The sequence below is a fragment of the Podarcis tiliguerta genome, assembly GCF_965153285.1.
Source record: "Podarcis tiliguerta genome assembly, chromosome: 10".
NCBI lineage: Eukaryota > Metazoa > Chordata > Lepidosauria > Squamata > Lacertidae > Podarcis > Podarcis tiliguerta.
In genome coordinates this window covers 9,281,134-9,296,562 of record NC_139543.1, presented here as the reverse complement: position 1 = coordinate 9,296,562, position 15,429 = coordinate 9,281,134, and the positions used below count along the sequence as shown (strand labels likewise).

Here is a 15,429-nt window from a genome sequence, read left to right as displayed (position 1 = left end):
ACAACCAAATTGAACAATTTCTACATCAAACGTAAGATCCAGAATAAAGATACAAAAAAATTAGTATCAGTAAATAATACCCCAGCCCAAGAGTCTGTTCAGCAGCCTCAGCTCTTGTAGTTGGAGTCAGTCCGGGCCCCACCCTCCCAGGCCAGGAGGAAAAGGCCTGCAAGCAGGTCTTCCAGGACTAACAGCCAAGATGGTCTCTTGCCTCAGTTTTGCTCAGAGAAGACTCACTGAAATTAACAAGCATGACTGAATTGGCTCCATTAATTTCAGTGGGTCTTCTCTGAGTAAAGTACAGTTGACTACCACCCTTCAATAGCATTTAAAGATTTAGGGAGAGCTTGAATTCGTGAATTTTTGGAAAAAGAAAATCAGGTCACAATATAACGAGAGAGAAATTTTATTGATACATATATTTTTTAAACAAGATTTATATAGAACTTATACCGGCATTCCCGGTAACAGACTTACCCTTTCTGTTACTGAAAACTGATGGGTTTCCGCTGCGATTTTATACGTATGAAGTTTCGTTGGCACAACAGTGATAAAGTACTGGAACATCTGGTTGTCTAAAAGGCAAAAAAAAAAAGGTACCTATTGAAACAAGACTCCCCATTTGGGAAAGAAAAAGTCGGCACAGACTTGCAGGCACCGATGCGATTCGAGGTGGGTCGCAGAGTTTTAAAAACAAGCAAAAACTTTCATAAAGGCAACCAGCTTGAACCGTAGCCCAATACTGTGGTTTGCAACATACAGGCACGGCCCCTCACATTCTCAGAAGATCTGAAGAATCATAGAGTAGGAAGGAAGCAGCCCTGCTAGATTAGACCCAAAGCCAATGTAGCCTGGATGCCTCTGGGTGGCAGCTTCTGGAAATCACAACTTGGGTAAGTGCCTGGGGGATGGTTGGCCACTGTGACAACAGGATGCCTGAATATCGTGGGCCTTGGGCTAGATCCAGGACAGCTCTTCTTGCACAGCATCCTATTCTCACAATGGTAAAGCAGAGGCCTATTGGAAGCCCTACTGAGTCCACCTTAACCCGTGGTTCCCAACGTGGGGCACACACCCCATGGGGGGCAATTTGATTTTTAAGGGGGGCAATTTGAGAATGTTTAGACCAAGTTAATGGCCTTCCTCCATGTGAAAAGGAGTTCACTTTTTGAATAATAAGAATTATATTTCACGGGTGGGGGGGATCAGGATTTCAGAGATGATTAGGTGGGAACCACTGGCCTAAACCCATTATGATTAAAAGTATTGGGTTATTTGCTAAATAAATTTATATGTGTGGGTTTTTTTGTCTCTCTCTCTCTCTCTCTCTCTCTCACACACACACACACACACACACACACAAAAATATACTTCTGAATCAGTAAAAGGCTCACCCAGAATTTAAATACACGTTAGTCTTTATATAAAATTATAATATTTGCATTGTAGGGCTTCTTTGAATGGGATAAAAAAAAAAACAACCTCATACCTAAGTGTCAAAATTGTACTGTTAAAGTTTAAGTGAAGATGGATTTTTAACGACTGAAAGATAGGCAAGAAAATCAAGCATGCACTAGGAAATTAAAAACTGTAAGGTAAAGCTGAACGGAACGTTTTATTTTACTTTTTAAAACTGCCTTTCGATATTGCTTTGACTGAGGGCAGTTTACAGCCCATACAATTGAGAAAAATACCCCCCCCCCAAAATCACATTCTACCAAGAATTCAGGGAACATAAATAATGTAAGAAGACATTGCTAAAAATAGAACAACATGAAAGATACTTTTCTGTGAGGTGAGGGACACTTACGATCTGATGCAATCTTTTCAGTGCCATCTAAAGGATTGATAACCCCCGTGATGAGTTCCCCAAAAGACAAGTGATCTATCCTGTGGGAGAAGTTGTACGCTGAAAAACAGAACAGAACAAAAGCCGCAGAGTTAGCATCGCTGCTTAGCTTCCCCCAATAGCGGCCGTTCTGTTTCAAGTCCCTGAGAATTTCACTCTAAGCCAAACAACTTCTAACAAGTATGGCTTCTAACTACCTTTTTAAAGCGTATTCTTAAAGGTTTCTTTCAATCCCCACAGCCCCACACAAAGCGACGACCCAGAGTCAAAACACAGAGCTCATGCATACATACATTTGTATGTTTATGTATGGTATAACAGCAGCTAGAACCCTTATAGAAAGGAACTGGAAGAATGAAACGCTCCCAGAGATTACAGATTGGCAGATACTCATGTTAGAATATCTACAATTAGCAAAACTGACGGGATCAGTTAAGAGGAATATCGAAACAAAAAACAACTAGAGAATGGATTTAAGAATTTAAGAATTATGTAAAACTCTATTGTACACATAACTTCATATTAGCAGAAATTGAGCGATACTTGTAAAGAAAAAGATCAAAAGAATGAATACAAAGCAGAAAGGAATGATATTATACAATGCAAACCTGTGTAAAAAAAGAATGTTATATCAAACAGTATAATGAGAAGGAATGGGAAGGATTGTGCTGATGAGTACTTTTACTATGTAAATAACTTTGTCTCTCTTTTTTAAAATTTGATTTCTTTGTTTCTTATATTTGTTACTTCTTTATTTTTTCCCTTTATTATTTTTTTACCTCTTAAGAGATAGTACATAATGTTTGTATAGACATGCAAATCTTGTAATCAATAAAGAATTGATAGTTCCAAAAACAAACAAACACAGAGCTCAAGCATGTGCAGTCTTCCGGAATGCAAAAATGGATGCAAATATTTACGCTAACGTCCAACTGCTTATAAGGAAAGAGAGGATTTGGCACAGACTTACCGTGAGCAGGATGCTCAAATAAAGAACGACTAAACAACACGGCAGTCATTGTGTTTCAGAATATTAGATGGCTCAGTTCAGTCTGAAACCATGGATGAGAGCCAACACACTGAAGCTCAGCCCAGATAGGATTGAGGCGCTGTTAGGGGGCGATTCCCTAGACCGGATGGGTGGGAGGTCGCATGCTCTTGATGGGGTTACACTTCCTCTGAAGGAGCAGGTTCGTAGCTTGGGGGTGCTCCTGGATCCTCCGCTATCGCTCAAGGCTCAGGTGGCCTCAGTGGCCCAGAGTGCCTTCCATCAGCTTCGGCTGGTGGCCCAGCTACGCCCCTATCTGGACAGGGATAGCCTAACTACTGTTGCCTATGTTCTGGGAACCTCAAGGTTAGACTACTGCAATGCGTTATACGTAGGGCTGCCTCTGAAGACGGTTCGGAAACTTCAGCTAGTGCAGAATTCAGCGGCCAGGTTGCTCACCGGAGCAAGACGGTTTGAGCACATTGCACCAATCCTGGTCCGACTGCAATGAGTTTCTGGGTCCAATTCAAAGTGCTGGTTTTGACCTATAAAGCCTTAAAACAGCTCAGGACCGCAATATCCCAAGAACCGCCTCTTTCCATATGAACCCACCTGGAGCCTGAGATCATCTTCTGAGGCCCTTCTTTGTGTGCCTCCTCCTCGAGAGGTCCGGAGGGTGGCAACACAAGAACAGGGCCTTCTCTGCAGTTGCTCCCCATCTGTGGAATGCTCTCCCCAGGGAAGTTTGCCTGGCACCTTCATTGTACGCCTTTAGGCACCAGGCAAAAACGTTCCTTTTTAACCAGGCCTTTGGTTGATCTTATTGACATCCTATGCCCTTTTAAAATGTGACTCTCTTCTGGGGAAGGGTGTTTATTGGGTTGGTGTTTTTATTTGCATTACAGTAGACCGTGTGCTGCGCTGGTGCCGGCTCGCCAGAGCAGCTTCGTCACGCTGGCCACGTGACCCGGAAGTGTCTCCGGACAGCACTGGCCCCCGGCCTCTTAAGTGAGATGGGCGCACAACCCTAGAGTCGGACACGACTGGCCCGTACGGGCAGGGGTACCTAGACCTGGGTTTAAGAAAAGTCCTGTTTACGAACCATTTGGTTTACTAACTCCACAAAACCGAAAGTAGTGTCCCAGTTTGCAAACTTTACCTCGGTCTTAGAATGGAATCTGAATGGTGGAAGGGCACCAGCGGCGGGAGGCCTCATTAGGGAAAGCGTGCCTCAGTTTAAGAACGGTTTTGGTTTAAGAATGGGCTTCTGGAACGGAGTAAGTTCGTAAACTAAGGCACCACTGTATATATTTTGTGGTTTTATATCTCAGTTTTATTTTGTGAATTGCCCTGAGACCTCTGGGTATAGGGCAGTACATAAACTCAATAAATAATAACTTAATAAATAACAATAAATAAATAATAATAACCAGGTCTCTCCACCCACAGATCCCTCTTGTTCCCCTTTACAAAATTTCAATGTTATGGATTGCTGTTATTAAAACAGGTAAAGGGGTGCACCTGGTTTCATTTTAATGAAATGACCACACAGAAGATGGAAGTTGGGTAGGGGAATTATTAATGGAAGGAAATTACTAATTGATTACAAACATATATGGAATGCAAGAGGGATTCAACAAGAACTTACAATTTTCCTTATGGAGTGCTTGAAAGAATAGACTGTGTGAAATACTGGGATGATTTGTAACATTGCCAGCTAAAGAGAGCTCTAGCTCTGATTTATGATGGCTTTGGTGAGACGTGAGCTCATTAGAAGAAACAAGGAGATAAACACTGAAAGTAAACCAGAAGTTACGGCCCGACGTCTTTCTGCTTTTGGTCTCAGAGAGGCAAAATGAAGCTGTGACAAACCTAGAAATGAGCTTTTGAAGGAGGGGCCATGTTGAAGAAAATTGACTGATCACAACATGAAGGAAATGAAAAGGTAAACAAATATTTCACACAGCTACAGGATATAAATCCCCTCTGCAAGTTAATGGATTTGGATTTCTTAAACATGATCGAAAGTCATCACATCAGTGGCTGCTAGAACAAAGGATTAAGATCGGAATTGTGGAACTTGGATTAAGAAAATTGGATCAAGAAACAACATCAACTCCTGATAGCCGGAACACAGGAAGTCATCCAAAAATGTTTAATTCGGAACTGTTTAATTGGCTCCTTTGATTGTATTGTGATTTGATATGATTTGGCATTGTATTAATGTGGCCTCCATTGGATTGTTATTAATGAAAAAATAATTTTAAAATAATAAGAAGAGGTTGGGTAGGGGGTGGGCAAGGGACAGATTTATCCATGAAAGAAGGGAGGGAGGGAGAGAGAGGTGTTCATCCTCATACACAATGACACCCCCCCCAAGCCAATACAGTGGTACCTTGGTTCTCAAACAACTTGGAACCCAAACCCGAAAGTGTTCTGGTTTGTGAACTGTTTTCGGAAGCCGAATGTGCTCCATTTTGAGTGCCACACTTCTGTTTTGAGTGTTATGCTGAGGTCTGTCTGTTTTTGCTATTTATTTTACGTTTTTTTCTTCCCGGCTCTTTTTTTGTTTGTTTTTGTGACTGTGTGGAACCCAGTTCAGCTACTGACTGATTGTGTGACTGTTTATTGCTTTAATTTTGTTGGATAGTAAAATGAATGTTAAATTGCTGCTTTAGGGGTTGTTTTCAAAAGTCTGGAACGGATTAATCCATTTTGCATTACTTTCTATGGGAAAGCGTGCCTTGGTTTTGGAACGCTTTGGTTTTGGAATGGACCTCCGGAACGGATTCAGTTTGAGAACCAAGGTACCACTGTGTCTGTTCCACAAAACCTGGTGTCAGTGGTAGGTCTGAACTGGTCTGAAAGAAGCAGGCAGAGCTCTTTGAATGTGCCACATCGCAGATGGGAGTATTTCAAAATGTTTTTCTTCTCGACATATTTGCTCAAAACATCTCATAACTAACAATCTATTCACGCAAGATCACAAAAGAGACTCACATTCATGGCTCACAAGGGCTGCCAAGTGCGCATGGCCTCTTGGGTGGGGAATTGCCCTAAGGAAAGAGAGAAAAAGAGGGAGGAGGGAACAAAGTTTCAGAATCAAAAGGATGCGATAAGGAGGACAAACTTCAATAGGCAAAGCAAAGCACCACTTACAAGGGGACACAGCCATTTGGAGATTGTGGGAATGGCTACCCCCTGGTATATACAGAAGAGCAGCAGGCAGCCAAAGACCAAACGTTGCTCAGTGGAGCCCATGAAATAAGTCTATGTTCAGGGACCAAGGCAGTTTTGTCTAGTGTTCAAAGTGCATGGCAAAACTGCTGCCAGATGACATCAATGTAATTTGGTGTAAGCGTTTTAAGAATCTGGTAAATGATATTTCACTGTGTCTGGCTTGTTAGTGGACATACTGCATACTGGCTACTCTTAATCGTGAGCAACCAAAACTTGAGACAGAAAAAAATCCTTTAAAGTCGCATGAGCAGAATGAAGCTTTCACTCTCTCCACCCAGTCTCAAAATAAATACTAATACTAATACTAATAATTTATTATTTGTACCCTGCCCACCTGGCTGGGTTTCCCCAGCCACTCTGGGCGGCTTCTACAAAGAACAAAAATACACTAAGATGTCACACATTAAAAACTTCCCTTAACAGGGCTGCCTTCAGATGTCTTCTGAATGTCAGGTAGTTGTTTATCTCTTTGACATCTGGTGGGAGGGCATTCCACAAGGTGGGTGCCACTACCGAGAAGGCCCTCTGCCTGGTTCCCTGTAGCTTTGCTTCTCGCAGCGAGGGAACCACCAGAAGGCCCTCAGCGCTGGACCTCAGCGTCCGGGCAGAACGATGGGGGTGGAGACGCTCCTTCAGGTATACTGGGCTGAGGCCCACTTCAGAGGGTCATGTCCCTGCCCACCCATCCCCAAAGCAGGGAGGGTTGTGTTGCGTGGGGCTACACCAGCAGAGTTCTTGCTGATGCAATATCCCTTGGCCCAATTTTCAGTGATTCGCAAACTTGAGCCCCATATGGCACAGCTCACACCGTGAACAGGGGCTGAAGGAGAGATCCCATCAGATGTCAAGGAAATAAACAACTATCTGACTTTTAGAAGACAGCTGAAGGCAGCCCTGTATGGGGAATTTTTTAATGACTAATGTTTTACCATTTTTAATGCGCTGTAAGCTGCCCAGAGGGGACGCAGGTGGCGCTGTGGGTTAAACCACAGAGCCTAGGACTTGCCGATCAGAAGGTTGGCGGTTCGAATCCCCGTGGCGGGGTGCGCTCCCGTTGCTCGGTGCCTGCTCCTGCCAACCTAGCAGTTCAAAAGCACGTCAAAGTGCAAGTAGATAAATAGGTACCGCTCCGGAGGGAAGGTAAACGGCGTTTCCGTGCACTGCTCTGGTTCGCCAGAAGCGGCTTAGTCATGCTGGCCACATGACCCAGAAGCTGTATGCCGGCTCCCTCAGCCAGTAAAGCGAGATGAGCGCCGCAACCCCAGAGTCAGCCACGGCTGGACCTAATAGTCAGGGGTCCCTTTTCCTTTAAGCCACCCAGAGTGGCTGGGAAAACCCAGCCAGATGGGCGAGGTATAAATATTAATGATGATGATGATTATTATTACTATATCAGTTGCCTGAGCTGCCCTCTGCCAACACAACCACTTGATACAACCCTAACGCTAAAGGTCTGAGAAAAAGAACATTATTCACAGTGGGGAAACAAGCATGTAACTTGAGATTCCTCGGTGGAAGGTTAAACAGAAAGTTAGGAAATCAGCACAGCACTTTGGCAATCGTTCTGTCAGCTTGCCCAACAGAATGATCCACCCTCCCCAGCGTACTGTTCTGGAGGTTTTCCAGACCCCACTGAGCCAATTTTAGAGGGTGGGGGGAGCCCTGTTGTGCTAGTGTAGTCCTTACCCAGGTTTTTGCAAGCAGGACCAGTTTGCTGACTCCCATCCTAAGGGGTTCACAGGTAGAGGGAGATATTCAAAACGTTTAATCTTGAGAGGAGAAAAATCCCAAAGGGCTTTTTAAAAAAATCAAAAGCAGTGTTATAAAAAAGGGGGATGGGAATCACCCCAGGGTCATGGGTTTGAGCCCCACGTACGGCAAAAGATTCTTGCATTGCGGGGGGCTAGACAAGATGAGGAAGGGCACAATCAAAGCTTTCCAGGTCTAAAAATCTATGATTCTATGAATTTGTTTCAAGGTAGACATGCATATGATCTCATTGCTGATCTGTCCATCATAAAGAGAAGCCCCCAACATGCCGATAACGGAGGGAGGAGTTGGTTTATAGTGTTTTCAGTAAATGAAATGAACATACTTGCCCACAGTTATGTGAAAGTTCCCTGCGACTTTATTAACATACAGCTGCCCGTGAATTCTGCAGGCATCTGGAGGTTGCAATGACTTGTCCTCCCTGATGGAAGAAGGAAAAGGAGTTACAGCCACGGATAACGTTACTTTTCACGAACCGGGGGAATTTCTGTGTCACCAGTTAAGCTATTTGCAGTACTGGGCAAACAAACAGCAGAAGAAGCCAAAAGTTGAGCTCCTCAGGAGCCCAGAAGTCATTGTTGACTTCAGCCTATGACAGGAAGAAAAGAAAGGGCATGCTTGATTTCAGAAGCAAAAAGAGACACAGTGCCAACAAGGGCAACATTCAGGAGGAATGTCCTTACAGGCCTGAGTTATCTCAGAATGCAACTGTTAAATTGCTTCCTTTCCCTGCCCCTTAAGTTCCTAAAAAAACACATTTAAGAGCCATTAGTTTCACCGGAACTTGCTGGTGAGCAAGCATAGCATTGTTTGCTGTGGGGAGGATACTACAGAAGTGAGTAACCTGCAGATCAGTATGACGATCTTAAACACACCTTGATGGCAATAGCATTTGTCTCTGAAGAAACATACATAAGACCACATGTATATACCGTATTTTTCACTCTATAGGACTCACTTTTTCCCCTCCAAAAATTGAGGGGAAATGTGTGTGCGTCCTATGGAGCGAATGCAGGCTCCTTGGCTTCAGCGATAGCAACGCTAAGCCTCCGAAGCACAGAGGGAGCACTCCCTCCGTGCTCCAAAGGCTTCGCGTTTCTTTCGCTGAAGCCTGGAGAACGAGAGGGGTCGGTGCGCACCGCCCCCTCTCGCTCTCCAGGCTTCAGGGATAGCCGCGCGCAAAGAGGAAGCCAAAACAGCGAGCGGGATCCATCCCGCTGGCTGCCTTGGCTTGTGACATAGCCGCGCAACCCCTCCGGCAGGGAGAGGTTGCGGGCAGCCTGTACGCTGCTCTTTGGGGCTGGGGGGGAATAAGATTTTTTTTCTTGATTCCCCCCCCCCCCCAAAAAAAAACTAGGTGGACCCTATGGTCCGGTGCGCCCTATGGAGCGAAAATACGGTAATTGTTATTATTTTTAATTCCCCTGCATATAGTAAATGCTTGAAGCAAAGGATGAACTGCAAACTGCAAGTGCTTACCTTGGTGGCAGTGCCGTCGAGGCACTTTTTAGAGCACTTTTAAATATGATGTCTTGGAGGGAGTGTTCTTCCTGCAGCCTGCTCTGAATTATCTGCAGCATCCTGCAATTCAGATGGATAACGGAGAAACAATTCAGCAGCGTAAAAGCAGGGTTTCGAAACCCGCGGCCTTCCAGATGCTATTTGATGCCCAACACGCATCATCCTTGAGTCCAAGCACATCTGGAGGACCACGGGTTCCCCACTCCATGTGTGACATGGACACAATAAAGCTGTACAGTATTTAGTCATCTATACACAAACACGCACAAGATACTGGCTACTCTGATTTGCGAGCGACAAAAATTTGAGACAGGGAAAAAACCTCCAAAGTTGCACCCAAAAGCCATACAGTGGGGGAAAGAAGTATTTGATCCCCTGCTCAATTGGCCCGTCTGCCCTCTGGCGAAGAAATGACCAGTCCGTCATTTTAACGGTAGGTTTATCGTAGCTGTGAGAGAGACAGAATCTCTGACTTTTTGTCTTCTGGGTTTCCGGGGGTTTTTTCCTGTTGTTTTTCTGTCTCTCGCAGCTAGAATTAACCTACCATTAAAATGACGGACTGGTCATTTCTTCGTCAGAGGGCAAACGGGCAAATTGAGCAGGGGATCAAATACTTCTTTCCCTCACTGTATGAGCAGAAGGCAGCTTTCTCTCTCCACCAAGTTTCAAAAAAGCCTCTCTACTCTGCACGTCAAAGTGCAAGTAGATAAATAGGTACCGCTCCAGCGGGAAGGTAAACGGCGTTTCCGTGCACTGCTCTGGTTTGCCAGAAGTGGCTTAGTCATGCTGGCCACATGACCTGGAAGCTGTACGCCGGCTCCCTCGGCCAATAAAGCAATAGGGGTCCCTTTACCTTTAAGAGGGTCGTGTTCCAGCCCACTCACCCCCAAAGCAGGGAGGGCTGTGTTGCGTGGGGCTACGCCAGCACAGTTTTTCCTGACGCAATATCCCTTCACCCAGTTTTAGATGATTCCCAAACTTAAGCCCCACATGGCACAGCCCGCACTGCACAAAGAAGCTCTCAGCACCACCGTATGTTAACGCAGGAGCAAGGGAGCCCTTAAAAACGCAGTGCTTGGAGGCAGGCAGTCATAAAGGAGGGAGAAAGGTTGTTTTCTGCTGCTCCAGAGAAGCGGACACGGAGCAATGGATCCAAACTACAAGAAAGAAGATTCCACCTCAACATTAGGAAGAACTTCCTGACAGTAAGAGCTGTTCGACAGTGGAATTTGCTGCCAAGGAGTGGGGTGGAGTCTCCTTCTTTGGAGGTCTTTAAGCAGAGGCTTGACAACCATATGTCAGGAGTGCTCTGATGGTGTTTCCTGCTTGGCAGGGGGTTGGACTCGATGGCCCTTGTGGTCTCTTCCAACTCTATGATTCTAAGTCAAGTCGAAAGGATCACTGGGAGGAGTGCAGAGAGATAAAACGCAGTGGTGCATCTGCAGTGGCACAACTGGACGTCTTCATCTGCCCCAGTTGCAGCAAAACATGTCTCTCCTGTATCGGTCTCTACAGCCACGGCAAGCGCTGCAACCTTCCAACAGCTTGACCTCACCCCCAAAGGCACACTCCTCCCTTATCTTCCGAGACAGACAGATGCCAAGGAACTGAGGGATTGGAGACCAGCACTTTGTATTGTGCTCTGATGCAAACTGATAACCAGTACAGCTGCTTAAGAACCGGTGGGATGCGCCCCATCAGACTGGTTCCAGTCAACAGCTGTATACCAAACTAAGCAAAGTTTCCGAGCTGTTTTCGAAAGGCAGCCCCGCAAACAATGCGCTGCAGGAGTCCAGGGATGAGGAACCTTTGACCCCAAATATGTTGCAAGACTCCAACTCCCATCAGCCCCAGTCAGCGCAGCCATGGGTCAAGGATCATGGGAGTTAAAGGTAAAGGTAAAGGGCCAGTCGTGTCCGACTCTAGGGTTCTGCGCCCATCTCACTTAAGAGGCCGGGGGCCAGCGCTGTCTGGAGACACTTCCGGGTCACGGGGCCAGCGTGACGAAGCTGCTCTGGCGAGCCAGCGCAGCACACGGAAACGCCGTTTACCTTCCCGCTATAAAGCGGTACCTATTTATCTACTTTCGAACTGCTAGGTGGGCAGGAGCTGGGACCGAACGACGGGAGCTCACCCCGCTGCGGGGATTCGAACCGCCGACCATATGATCGGCAAGTCCTAGGTGCTGAGGATTTACCCACAGCGCCACCCACGTCCCATCATGGGAGTTACAGCCCAGCAAAATCCGGAGGGATGCAGGTTTTCCCAACCAGGCAGTAGATCGATCTATGACGACTGCGGCCAGCTCCATTTGCAGAAATTACACAGCAAATGGACTTGAACTGCAGAAGGCCCCTAAGTGCATTGTGAGCTATTAGCTGTTTATTTTTATTTCTTAGTTTTAAGTGGAAACTGTGTGTGTGTGGGTCAAATTTAAACACCCACGCTTATTCGGCCTGCTTGCATACACTCTATTGCACCTGTATTATTTCTTACCTTTGCCACTCTCTTTGCAAAGGGCTGAGTTCAAATATTACCTGCAACAGAGAAGATTGACATTCAGTAAAGCGTTCCCCAAACCAAACCAAAAATAAAGAATGCCGTGTTAATTTCACACACCGTGTTAATATCTTAATTTTCCAAAGAGCAACAAGAAAGATTTAAAAAGAGATAGTCACAGATTTGAAACTGGTTTTGTATCCCTCACATTACTAGATTTTATGAAATAAAAAAATAAATAAATTAAGAAATGGAAAATGTTCAGCCTCACTGCAATGAACAATCCTCAAATGAAACTACAGTGGTACCTCGGGTTAAGTACTTAATTCATTCCGGAGGTCCGTACTAAACCTGAAACTGTTCTTAACCTGAAGCACCACTTTAGCTAATGGGGCCTCCTGCTGCTGCCACACTGCCGGAGCACAATTTCTGTTCTCATCCTGAAGCAAAGTTCTTATCCTGAAGCACTATTTTTGGGTTAGCAGAGTCTGTAACCTGAAGCATATGTAACCCGAGGTACCACTGTAAGCTTATGTTAATGCATGAACTTGCCTTCAATCCTTGCTATTCTTGGCATTCCTCCACCCCCCAGTCTAAAATCTGCACTACAATATCCTTGGAACAGGGACTTTTATGGTACTTGGTAAGGCAGTGTTTCTTAAACTCAAGTCCCTCGCTGTCGTTGGACTACAATGCCCATCGTCCCTGACCACTGGTCCTGCTAGCTAGGGATAATGGGAGTTGTAGTCCAGGAATAGCAGGGGGAACCCGGGCATCGTGCACCCTCTCTAAGGTTCATCCATCTTGTTTTACACACCTAAACCTTGTGCACAGGGCCTCTGAGAACTGTGGGTCTTTGCCTAGGCTCATTAAAATGAAAAGTAGTTTTCTATGCCCCTCTACATTTGAAAACAAACTAGTGGCTAATTGTATCTTTGGCATGGACAGGCGGAGTCCCCCAGATCCCGGGCGGCCCCCCCCCCCCGTCATGTGGAATAACGGCTCAAGACAACATGCTATGGGATTAAATTGGCCACAACTTTATTAAATTTCAAATGTGGGTAGACCTTGGCTCAGGCATTGGGTGTTATCCCTCCCCAGTCCCCAGCTGGGTACCTAGGGAGCATGAGGGTTATCCAGTGTGGGGGGGGGGGATGAGCCGGCTCTGGAGCCAAGTGAGGATTCCCAGGTAAGATCCTCCCTCTATTGTGTGGGCAGGTAGTCCCTCCCCTACCTGGCCTGGTCTCCTTGGCAACGCTTCCCCCAGGCGAGATTGGACAACTGACTGAGGTAGGCGGAGACCTCCAGGCAGTGGCGTAGTGTGGGTTGTCAGCACCCGGGGCAAGGCAAGTAATTTGCGCCCCCTAACCCGTGGATTTGCGCCCCCTAACCTGTGGATTTGCGCCCCCTAACCCTAACCCCCAGATGTTGCACCCGGTGCGGCCGGCCCCCCCTGCACCCCCCACGCTACGCCACTGCCTCCAGGTATCCCACCTGAGGGAAGGCGAAGCCAAGCCTAAGCTGATGGAGCCGCTCCAGATCCGGGGGCTGCGCGCAACCACGCAAAGGACGACCCCCGTTTTATGCGGGGAGCGGTCATTACGAATAGAATGGAGCAAACTTACTGGCTCGTAAACTAATCCATCCGCAGAGGATACCATTGTTTCTGCCAGATCTAGAACGTCGGCCCCGATATCTGTTGCAAAAAAAGGTTCAAATGTTAAGGCAGGCAGGTAAGAATAAAAACAGGCCTGTAAAACCGGCATATCTAACAGCTCTTTTTCTAACGGTTTGTCTTGAAAAACATCGGGTTTTCTTCCTTCTGCCTCTTAAGGAGATCTCAGTTCGTCACAGCGACTTTTGGTGCCGCACACGTGAAAAAAGATTGTGCAATGGTGAGTTTTTTGAGCTACCCAATTGCAGCACCTTAAGTGACCCGTTTCTTCCTAATGAGGACTTTGGAAATGTCACAGTCCTTTCATGACAGCAAAGCCTTGCATGGTTTGTTGCTACAGACTGCTGTCAGCACGTCTGAGAAGTAAAAAAGGACAAGCAAATTTTACAGTGCCTTAGTTCAGGAGAAGGCTGCCGCAAAACATATGGGCATTATTTCGGCTCATTTTGCTTTACATTAGCTCCAATGTGCACTTCTATTTTTCTTTTTCTTACAGTAAGAAAAGAATGAATTCTTTCCCCCCCCCTAAAGACAGAACTGGCTTGATTATTTCCCCTTTCCTTCTTCCAAGTAAAAACCATAATCGTTAGAGGCAACAGAAAAAAACCACAAATGTCTTATTATCTAAAGTTTTATGTGATACAAAGCTCATCCCGCTTAGCAAAGTTGAACTTAGTCCAGAGCATTAGTAAATGAGGATTTATACCAGAGAAAAAGCAGAAAAATCAGGTTTACTTTGTGAATTAAGCAATGTCTGCACTTAGAAATATGGAAAGCACTTGCTCTGAGCAGATGTACCACATTAAGTTTGTTTTATAGAAAAATGGGGTAGTGTAATAAAGTACTAGAAAATGTAAATCCACACATTTTATTATAATCCATTCCAGTAAAACTTTACAGATATTATTATGTAGATCGAGAAAGCTATATATAATATATTTCCATTATTATCATTTATTATATTTTTAACATCACTTCTTTTGGATTAATATTGAATAAAAAGGAAAAAGGAAATAAATATATATGTGTGTATTTAAAAAAGAAATTATTGCTAAAATTAACATCCCTGTACCATGAGGATCACACAGTCCCGGGGACACAATTTGTGGCATCAACTCGTTTTGTGGGTAATAGATAGTGCCGGCATATTACCGTAACAAAAACAGTAATTTCAAAATTAACAACATTGCATCAGAATACTTACACTGACACTTCATTGCGACAGTAATGTCTATATTGATTCTTAATTTGCTATGGGGGAAAAAGAAGACACAGCATGTCAATTTCACAAAAGCTACGTGAGATTGCTGTAGAATACAGTCGTACCTTGCTTGTCAAAAGGAATCCGTTCCAGAAGCCTGTTCAACTTCTGAAAACGTTCGACACCAAGGCATGGCTGCCGATTGGCTGCAGAAGCTTCCTGCACACAATCGGAAGCCGTGTTGGACGTTCAGGTTCCAAAGAACGTTCGCAAACTGGAACACTCACTTTGTGGTGTTCAGGAGCCAAAACATTTGACTCCCAAGGCGTTTGGGATCCAAGGTACGACTGTAATTCCTATGGCATACAGTGGCTCACACGCTTCATAGGAGACAGCGGATCATTTGTATCGGAACTACGAGTGTGTACCGTGAATTCTGAGCCAGAAGGCCAAAGGCAGATTTAGAGAGGCATTTGCCACCTTGCAAAAGAATGGTGGGCATCACCTCTTGACTTCTGGAACAAATAATAATAATAATAATAATAATAATAATAATAATAATAATAATTTATACCCAGCCCAGCCACTCTGGGCAGCTTCCAACAAAAGATTAAAAATACATTAAAACATCAGTCATTAAAAACGTCCCTCAACAGGGCTGCCTTCAGATTTCTTTGACATCTGAT

The 15,429-nt window shown here is 45.1% G+C and overlaps 1 protein-coding gene across 1 annotated transcript in view; it reads right to left on the bottom strand.

Annotated features, from left to right (window-relative positions):
* The window catches only part of ERGIC2 (ERGIC and golgi 2), a 31,710-nt gene that overhangs the window by 5,850 nt on the left and 10,431 nt on the right, over positions 1-15,429 (bottom strand). The window contains exons 5-12 of the mRNA XM_083399999.1: positions 14,747-14,793; positions 13,493-13,563; positions 11,865-11,905; positions 9,327-9,428; positions 8,173-8,268; positions 5,838-5,893; positions 1,811-1,909; positions 478-575 (exon numbers count right to left, since the gene is read on the bottom strand). Of these exons, the coding sequence (XP_083256125.1) occupies positions 478-575; positions 1,811-1,909; positions 5,838-5,893; positions 8,173-8,268; positions 9,327-9,428; positions 11,865-11,905; positions 13,493-13,563; positions 14,747-14,793 (610 nt within the window). The remainder of the gene's footprint in view (positions 1-477; positions 576-1,810; positions 1,910-5,837; positions 5,894-8,172; positions 8,269-9,326; positions 9,429-11,864; positions 11,906-13,492; positions 13,564-14,746; positions 14,794-15,429) is intronic.